The sequence below is a fragment of the Salvelinus sp. IW2-2015 genome, unplaced genomic scaffold, assembly GCF_002910315.2.
Source record: "Salvelinus sp. IW2-2015 unplaced genomic scaffold, ASM291031v2 Un_scaffold1412, whole genome shotgun sequence".
Lineage (NCBI taxonomy): Eukaryota > Metazoa > Chordata > Actinopteri > Salmoniformes > Salmonidae > Salvelinus > Salvelinus sp. IW2-2015.
In genome coordinates, this window is record NW_019942891.1 from 91,412 (window position 1) to 101,115 (window position 9,704).

At 46.9% G+C, this 9,704-nt stretch overlaps 1 protein-coding gene across 1 annotated transcript in view; it reads left to right on the top strand.

The window, feature by feature from the left end:
- The window catches only part of LOC112070745 (G patch domain-containing protein 8-like), a 19,307-nt gene extending 10,289 nt beyond the window's left edge, over positions 1 to 9,018 (top strand). Inside the window, exons 3-5 of the mRNA XM_070439099.1 lie at positions 4,432 to 4,562; positions 4,953 to 6,777; positions 6,816 to 9,018. Coding sequence (XP_070295200.1) covers positions 4,432 to 4,562; positions 4,953 to 6,777; positions 6,816 to 8,963 — 4,104 coding nt within the window. The 3' untranslated portion in view covers positions 8,964 to 9,018. The remainder of the gene's footprint in view (positions 1 to 4,431; positions 4,563 to 4,952; positions 6,778 to 6,815) is intronic.
- The last annotated feature ends 686 nt before the right edge of the window (positions 9,019 to 9,704 follow it).

Below are 9,704 nucleotides of genomic sequence, written 5' to 3' on the forward strand. Positions count from 1 at the left end.
CATACACACACACACACCACACACACACACACACACACACACACACACACACACACACACACACACACACACACACACACACACACACAACACACACACAACACACAACACACCACACACACACACACACACACACCACACACACACTAACACACATGCTCGCACGCATGCACATACACACACACACAAGACTAGTCAAGGATCATATCACCTCCATCTTACCTGTCAGCCTAGACCTACACAATTTGCATACCGCCCCAATAGGTCCACAGATGATGCAATCGCCTCACACTGCACACTGCCCTATCCCATCTGGACAAGAGGAATACCTATGTAAGCCATAGTATCCTCCAAGCTCATCATGAAGCTTGAGGCCCTGGGTCTCAACCCCGCCCTGTGCAATTGAGTCCTTAACTTCCTGACCGGATGCCCCCAGGTGGTGAAAGTAGGAAACAACATCTCCACTTTGCTGATCCTCAACACTGGGGCCCCACAAGGGTGCGTGCTTGACTGCGTGGCCCATGACTGCGTGGCCATGCACGCCTCCAACTCAATCATCAAGTTTGCAGACGACACTACAGTGGTAGGCTTGATTACCAACAACGACGAGACAGCCTACAGGGAGGAGGTGAGGGCACTCGGAGTGTGGTGTCAGGAAAACAACCTCTCACTCAACGTCAACAAAACAAAGGAGATGATCGTGGACTTCAGGAAACAGCAGAGGGAGCACCCCCCCATGCACATCGATGGGACAGCATTGGAGAAGGTGGAAAGTTTTAAGTTCCTCGGCGTATACATGACGGACAAACTGAAATGGTCCACCCTCACAGACATTGTGGTGAAGAAGGCGCAACAGCGCCTCTTCAACCTCAGGAGGCTGAAGAAATGTGGCTTGTCACCTAAAACCCTCACAAACTTTTACAGAAGCACAATTGAGAGCATCCTGTCGAGTTGTATCCCCGCCTGGTATCCCCGCCTATTAGGTAGTTGTTGTAGAATTGTTAGATTACTTGTTAGATATTACTGCACTGTCGGAACTAGAAGCACAAGCATTTCGCTACACTCGTATTAACATATGCTAACGATGTGTATGTGACCAATATAATGTGTTTTTTTTKGGGGGGGGGGTGAACGATGACCGAGCGGAATAGGCAAGATGCAATAGATGGTATAAAATACAGTATACACATATGAGATGAGTAATGTAAGATATCTAAACATTATTAAAGTGGCATTATTTAAAGTGACTAGTGATCAATTTATTAAAGTGGCCAATGATTTGAGTCTGTACGTATGAAGCAGCCTCTCTGTGTTAGTGATGGCTGTTAAACAGTCTGATGGCCTTGCCTTGAGATAGAAGCTGTTTTTCAGTCTCTCTTGGTCCCTGCTTTGATGCACCTGTACTGACCTCGCCTTCTGGATGATAACGGGGTGAACAGACAGTGGCTCGGGTGGTTGTAGTCATTGATGATCTTTTTGGCCTTCCTGTGACATCAAGTGGTGTAAGTGTCCTGGAGGGCAGGTAGTTTGCCCCCGGTGCTGTGTTGCGCCCTCTGGAGAGCCGTGCGCTTGAGAGGATCTGCAGAGAAGAAAGGGAGAAACTCCCTATATACAGGTGTGCCAAGCTTGTAGCGTCATATCCAAGAAGACTTGATGCTGTAATCGCTGCCAAATGTTCTTCAACAAAATACTGAGTATTATTTCATTTTTAAAATTTCTAATAAAGTATTAAACATTTCTATAACCTGGTTTTGCTTTGTCAATATAGGGTATTGTGTGTAGATTTATGAGGGGGAAAAACTGTTTAATCCATTTAATCCAGAATAAGGCTGTAATGTAGCAAAATCTTGAAAAAGTCAAGGCGCCTGATTTTTTTCTTCTCAGGTATTGTAGAGGTCCTGGATGGCAGGGTTAAAACTACTTAAGGAATGCAATGTTTAGGTAACATTTAATAATTTGCTAACCTACTAAAATATACAGTGTTTGTTCATTTGTTTGTGGATAAATCTATTCAATAATTATAATTTCCAATAGGTAACTATCCACTTTCACTTATTTTTAATCAACCCACTGTGAGATTAACTATAGGAAAATACTTTTTTCTATCTCTCCCCCTCCCGGCCCTCAGAAACGCAAATCCCTGTTGACGTGGAAGCAAAATTAAAATTAAAATCAGAGAGTTTAATCTGAGAAGTTAATCTGAAAACAATTTAATGGAGCTGCATTATCTGAAGCCAATTTTCATTTGTGCGAAAAAATATTTTTGATGAAKTTTAACAGCAAAACACCTTTATTACCTCCCATAGTTCTGAAGAAGTATTTTAATCTGTGCTGCTAGTGCATTATACTGTTGAATGCATGACATACCAAGATAGATACACATACAGTCTGTTTAAAATACATTGAGTTGTAGAGCTCAGGAGTATGAAAAAAAAAGTTTGAAAATGCTGTAAATCGCTCTGCATAAGAGCGTCTGCTAATTGACTAGAATGTAAAATGAGAAAGAAGCCTCTCTGTCTGAGGATTATTATTCAAGCAGCTTTGTCACTTAGACGTTACGGAGAGGAGTCACAAATTAGTGTCCCTACACAGATTTAGAGATTTACTCATAGTTTATTGGTTTGTGTACACAGATTTAGAGATTTACTCATAGTTTATTGGTTGTGTACACAGATTTAGAAATGTACTCATAGTTTATTGGTTTGTGTACACAGATTTAGAGATTTACTCATAGTTTATTGGTTGTGTACACAGATTTAGAGATTTACTCATAGTTTATTGGTTGTGTACACAGATTNTGTACACAGATTTAGAGATTTACTCATAGTTTATTGGTTGTGTACACAGATTTAGAGATTTATTCATAGTTTATTGGTTGTGTACACAGATTTAGTCAACACTATGAAATAACACATATGGAATCATGTAGTAACCAAAAAAGTGTTAAACAAATCTAAATATATTTTAGATTTTAGATTCTTCAAAGTAGCCACCCTTTGCCCTGATGACAGCTTTGCACACTCTTGGCATTCTCTCAACCAGCTTCACCTGGAATGATTTTCCAACAATCTTGAAGGAGTTCCCACATATGCTGAGCACTTGTTGGCTGCTTTTCCTTCAATCTGCAGTCCAACTCATCAAAAACCATCTCAATTGGGTTGAGGTTGGGTGATTGTGGAGGCCAGGTCAATGATGCAGGTCTGATGCAGCACCATCACTCTCCTTATTGGTCAAATAGCCCTTACACAGCCTGGAGGTGTGTTGGGTCATTGTCCTGTTGAAAAACAAATGATAGTCCCACTAAGCGCAAACCATATGGGATGGCTTATCACTGCAGAATGCTGTGGTAGCCATGCTGGTTAAGTGTGCCTTGAATTTCAAAGAAAATCACTGACAGTGTCACCAGCAAAGCAACCCCACACCATCACACCTCCTCCTCCATGCTTCACGGTGGGAACCACACATGCATCCTTTCACCTACTCTGCGTCTCACAAAGACACCGTGGTTGGAACCAAAAATCTCAAACTTGGACTCATTAGACCAAAGGACACATTTCCACCGGTCTAATGTCCATTGATTGTGTTTCTTGGCACAAGCAAGTCTCTTCTTATTATTGGTGTCCTTTAGTAGTGGTTTCTTTGCAGCAATTTGACCATGAAGGCCTGATTCACATAGTTTCTTCTGAACAGTTAATGTTGAGATGGGTCTGTCACTTGAACTCTGTGAAGCATTTATTTGGRCTGCAATTTCAGAGACGTGACGAAGTGACTAAGTTCAGGACCTGGTACTGGGTGGAGGCTGGCTAGTGATGACTGTTTAACAGACAGATGGCCTGTAGATAGGAGCTGATTATCAGTCTCTCAGTCTCAGCTTTGATGCACCTGTACGGTCTCTGCCATCCGGATTGTAGCGGGGTGAACCGGCCATGACTCGAGTGGCTGAGGTCCTTCATGATATTTTTGTCCATCCTGTRACACCGGGTGCTGTAGACGTTCTGGAGGGCAGGCAGTGTGCCCCCCCCGGTGATGCGTTGRGCTGACCGCACCACCCTRTGAAGAGCCTTATAGTTAYGGACGGTGCAGTTGCCGTACCAGGCGGTGATACAGCACCACAGGATGCTCTCAATTGTGCATCTGTAAAAGTTTGTGAGGGTTTTAGGTGACATTTCAGGTTGTCAGTGGCACTTGAAACGTTTGATCCTCTCGACACGTAGAGATATTTCAAATAGATGCATCCTTTTAGACACCCCTTTATATAGTGCTAGATTAGATGTAGATTGTTTGGTGAGATATTAACAGGTCCAATTACGTAAGCCTTTGTGATATAGTGCACTACTTGGCCCTGGCTAAAACGATTCCACTATAGAGGGGATAGGGTGCCTTTAGGTACGGAACCTTAGAGATATTAACGATCTGTTCTGACTTCCACAGAGGCTGAAGGAGCTGAAGCAGAGAGAGTTTGCCCGGAACGTGGCCTCTAAGACCAGGAAGGATGAGCGGAAACAGGAGAGAGCACTCCGGAGGATACATGAGCTTGCCGAACAACGCAGAGAGATCCATTGGTGGGTACATATGTCCCGGAACATTCCAGGATATGATTCATCACAGATTATTGGTTGAAGTGTGATCTGTCACCGATAATGTATAGGAGGATCCTGACTCTTAACATGTGACGTTGGAGTCAGAAAATATCTCCAGTTCTGATTGTAAACTGATTATAACGAAGTAATTTCAACCAGATTTTCCCACTGTGTAAGCCTATCTTTTATACACTGTATATCGTTTTGATGTAATGGGGAAATTCAGATGTCTAGGGATGAGTCCTTGCTTTGGATACATGAATCATGAGCATTGATATCATGAAGTGATTGGCCCATAACAATTGAATGCCATGCACAAATGAATATGGACTTGCAAATATTCATTCAAATGTTTATTTTTCTATGTTTCAGCGCTCCAGGCAGTGGCCCCAAGTTCAAGTCCACTACGGTGGCAGTGGAGGGCAGTTTCAGAGACAGCTGTACCGATGGACCTTCAGAGGAGTCCAACAACTCCACAGTTCTGGAGACAGGAACCCACAACCACACCAGCACCAGCACTGGCCTGGCCACCAACAGCAAGACCCAGAAAACACTATACTGGCCTTACACGGGAAAGGCCAAGAAACAGAATTACAACAGGCACAAAATAGCATTCTCATTCTCCTTCCCAAAGAAAGCATCCGTGAAGCTGAAATCTTCGGCCGCCGTGTTCTGTGACAACACAGAGGAGGGTTCCAAAGAATGTATCAGAAGACAGAAGCTCAGAACGCCCTTTGTTGAGTTGAACCTTCTGGACTCTCCTACTGCACAGGAAAAGGGACTAGGTCACAGGACTGTGGAGGCTATTGGCACTCAGCCTGGTGATCTCAGCCCAAACTGTGTTAGTTTTAGTGAGTGGATCCAGAGGTCATCAGATGCACTAGCCAGGTCTGACATCCCGATGCCACCACAGGCCTCACATTTGTGTTCTGTGCTAGTTAACTCTGAGGATATGGCCAGACCTTATGTGTCCTCCGTCTCCCAATTACCTGCATCCCCAGACGACCCAGACACAGTACTAGATAGACAGAACTCTGAGGGAACTCAGAGAAACGGCCCAACAGAGGCCGAGCCGGAAACAAGCAAACACCAACAAGCTCATAAAATAGAGGAGAGTGTCTGTGGGGAAGAGGACTCCTCCATTAGCAGTTTCTCTTCTGAGGTCGTCTCCGGTTCCGATGGTCCCCCTGAGAACGGCTCCTCCTCCTCTCAGTCCTCCCAGTGTCCTGGGACTGTGAGAGAGGAACGGAAAGGAGAAGACATTACGGTGGTGGTGAAGAACCTGTCTTGTCCTTTCACCAAGCCCAGCCAGCCGTTCTTCTCTGTGCTCAGCAGAGATGGAAACACTGTTCTCCAGTGGCCTACAGAGATGTTGACCTTCACCAGGACAGAGCCCTGTCTCTCCTACAGCTGCAACCCCCTCCATTTTGACTTTAGGGCCTCGCAGCAATGGCAGAGCAGGGCGAAGGTTAGTGTTGATGACAGTCAGAGTAAGTTATCTGTGGCTTTGTGTATCAGCTCAACCTCTGTCTGCGCTGAGCAACCAACAGATGTTGACAACGAGCGCAACAAGGCCTGTTCTTGGCCAAACCATCATGGCCCTATCAGAGACGGCAGGGAAGCAGTGGAGAGGAAGGATTGTCTCATATGTGAGCACCACACGAGTGACACAGACACAGAAAGCTGCAGCTTGCGACTTAAGAGACACAGCTGTGGGGGATATAGTAGGCACTCAAAAGGTAGGACTCAATCTGAGAAGAGAGCAGCAGGTGGCGAGAAATGGAAATCCAGAGACAGGCGCCATTACAGGAGCCACAAGAAGAAGGGGAGGAGGAGGGGGATGAGAGGAGGGGATGAGGAAGAAGAGGAGCACCACAGAGAGAGGGCGACAGATGGAGGGTTGGAGAGCAATGCAGAGAAATGCAACACATTTCAGAGACGGTCTGAGTGTTGGGAAGGACTTGATAGCCAATTTAGAGTCCCCACTTCACAGCGAGTGCAGCCATTAGAGAAGTCAAAGCAATCGGCTGAGGACAGTGGCTGCGCTGTCCCCTTTGCTGCCGAGGACAGGGAGAGGGAGAGAGAGAGAGAGAGGGAGAGAGAGAGGGAGAGAGAGAGGGAGAGAGAGAGGGAGAGAGAGAGAGAGAGGGAGGGGGAGAGGGGGAGAGAGGGGGAGAGAGAGAGGGGGAGAGGGAGAGGGAGAGGGAGAGGGAGAGGAAGCGTGTAGTGGAAAGGGAGAGGGAGCGTGTTGTGGAAAGGGAGAGGGAGCGTGTTGTGGAAAGGGAGAGGGAGGAGGAGAGAAGAAGACAGGAAACAGCAGGCAGAGTAAACGGCTCAGTGGGCAGCCTCAGCCTCTCGGATGAAAAGGTGTTGGGGAGGAGCGTCAGGAGAGACCCGGTCCATTCATCAACAGAACAGAGAAACACTGCAGGGCATGGCTCAGAGAGCTCACAGAGTCACAACGACACCCCTTGCCCTGAGAAACCTCCTGGGGTTGTTAGACAAAACCCAAGCAGAGGGATGACAGTCACGGCACCAGAGAGCTTAGTCACCGTTACCCAAAAACTAAGCATGGCCCATTCGCCCGAGAGGCTTGGTGAAGACTTGTGTGAGAGCAGGGCCCTGAAAAGGAAACGGACAGCATCAATGTCTCTGGCTGATGATGAGCAGAGCCTTGACCTCCAGGGTCCATGCAGTCAGTGTCAGCCAGCTGTAATGGTAGAGCCCAATGGGCCAGTCCAATGTACCCAGTGTCAGTCAACTGTGGTAGAGCCCAATGGGCCAGTCCTATGTACCCAGTGTCAGTCAACTGTGGAAGAGTCCAATGGGCCAGATGGTTCAATGGGTGAGGAGGGGTCTGCTTGGTCTGCCTGTGTTTCCTGTGGTGGGGAGGGGAGACAGAGGAAGAGACAGAGAGGGGCCAGTTATACTCCTCACATCTCAGAACCTCCTGTAGGTCACAATGTTCACATCTCAGACCTTCCTGTATGTCACAATGTTCACATCTCAGAMCCTCCTGTAGGTCACAATGTTCACATCTCAGACCTTCCTGTAGGTCACAATGTTCACATCTCAGACCTTCCTGTAGGTCACAATGTTCACATCTCAGAACHTCCTGTAGGTCACAATGTTCACATGGCTGAACCTCGTCTGGATGTACTGTCTGTTGACAGATGTAAGCTGAACGTCCAGAGTGAGAATCTAGTGAATACAGCTGTGGAATACCTTGTGGTAAAAGGTAAATTTGCCAGCTGTAGTGCCCTGAGTCAGCCAGCTGTAGAGCACAACAGTAAGTCAATGGGAGGCTCTCCTCAGCTCCAGATTCAGAACAATGTTCCCAGCATGAAAGTCGAATGTTCCTTCTCTCCCTCTCAACCTGGGCCTGGGCCTGTAAGAGATCCCCCAAATCCCCCAGAAATAATTGGTATTACTAATGAAAACAAAAACAGCACTATTTGCTTCCCAAACTCTTCCACTGTTTCTCTCCCGATCATGGTACATCGTATAGGAATGGGTAACATAGGACAAGATTGTATTAGAAGGCAAACGGTGGCAGTGGCTGCCCAGGTCAGTCCACTGGGTGTGAGAGAGATCATCCCCCTGTCCATCCCACAGATGCTTCACAGACAGAAAACGAGTCTGGACAAGTCATGTCAGCACAGTCCCCGGAGCCACCCCACCCACCAGGAGTGCCACAGCCCCCAGCCTACCCAGATTCAGAGGTTTCATCCTGGGGTTAGGGTTCAGGACGAGAGAGGGTTCATGGAGAGCCTGAGACCTGGAGGTACTACCGTTACAGCTAGCCCCTACCACAATCACAGACCACCGYGTTTCCATCCGCAGCATCCGTCTGACGGTATGGAGAAACATCACTGTCTCGTTCAGATCCAAACCCACAGGCACGTCCTCCACCACCATCAGCAACATCAGGTGTTCCCTGGAAAGATGAAGCAAGTTCTGTCTGGGTCTCCTGTCGCGGTGTCCCCTTCCTGTCCTCCCGTGCTCCACCCCATCCACCTGTCTCCATCCCCCATGTCCTCCATGCCAACCAGGTCCATCACTATCCGACACACCATCCTCCACCACCAACATCACCACCGTGCAGCATTCCTCCCTCAGCACCCTCAACCAACTCTCTTACCCCATGTTCTTCCGGTCCCTGTCAGCAGCCTGCCTATGGGGGCAGAAATGTGTCCCTCTGGGCCCTACCCTCCTCCCTTTGTGACCTCACCACCGCAGCTCTCGGTAATGGCCCCGCCCAGTTTACACCACCACCCAATGGCGGTGACATTCCACGCCATGCCCCGTCCAGCCATGTTCCCCTCCATGATGCAGCCACACCCACATCCCACTGTCATCCCTCTACAGCCCATGTTTTTATGACATCACAACTCACTGTCATCCCTCTACAGCCCATGTTTTTATGACATCACAACTCACTGTCCTGTCGATCCGTTACTGGCCCATTGTGTTTGATTTACATTAACCATTTTATCATTTAAGTCAGTATTAGCATATCGCTCTTATTCCAGACGCTTTAGCAAATGGAAGAGTTCATACTTATTTCATGCCTGGTCCCCCGTGGGAATGTAAACCACAATCGCTGCGTTGCAAGCGGCCATGCTCGTACCTAACTGAGGAGGCGTGGACCTACGTGTCCAGTTGTAGATGAATCAAAATCCCACTGGGTCATCCGTCTAACGGTCAGTTGTTTTTGATTGACATCAGGGATTCCCTACTGTTCATCTCGTTCTACGGTCCATGTTATGAATGACATGCATCCATGTATCCAGCTGACATGTCCTGTTTTGATGACATCACATTCTACTTTTACTTCATTGTGCATCATTGTTTTGATGAACTGTCTCACCTACATGGCCACTTTCAGAGTATAGCTTTCAATCGTTTTTGTTGTTGTTGTTTCTACTTTACAAATAGTTAGTTTCCAATGGGGTGAAAGCAACACACAACACCAACAAGAGTTGTGTCGAATGTTGCTCATGCTAGTACATAAGTAGTAATTTTCGTTCACGTAGACATTCAAACCTTCTTCAAGCAATGGAAGGTTTTTTGTAGTAAACTCGCTATTCAGAGTGAGTAAGTGATTTTTCATTCATGACAATT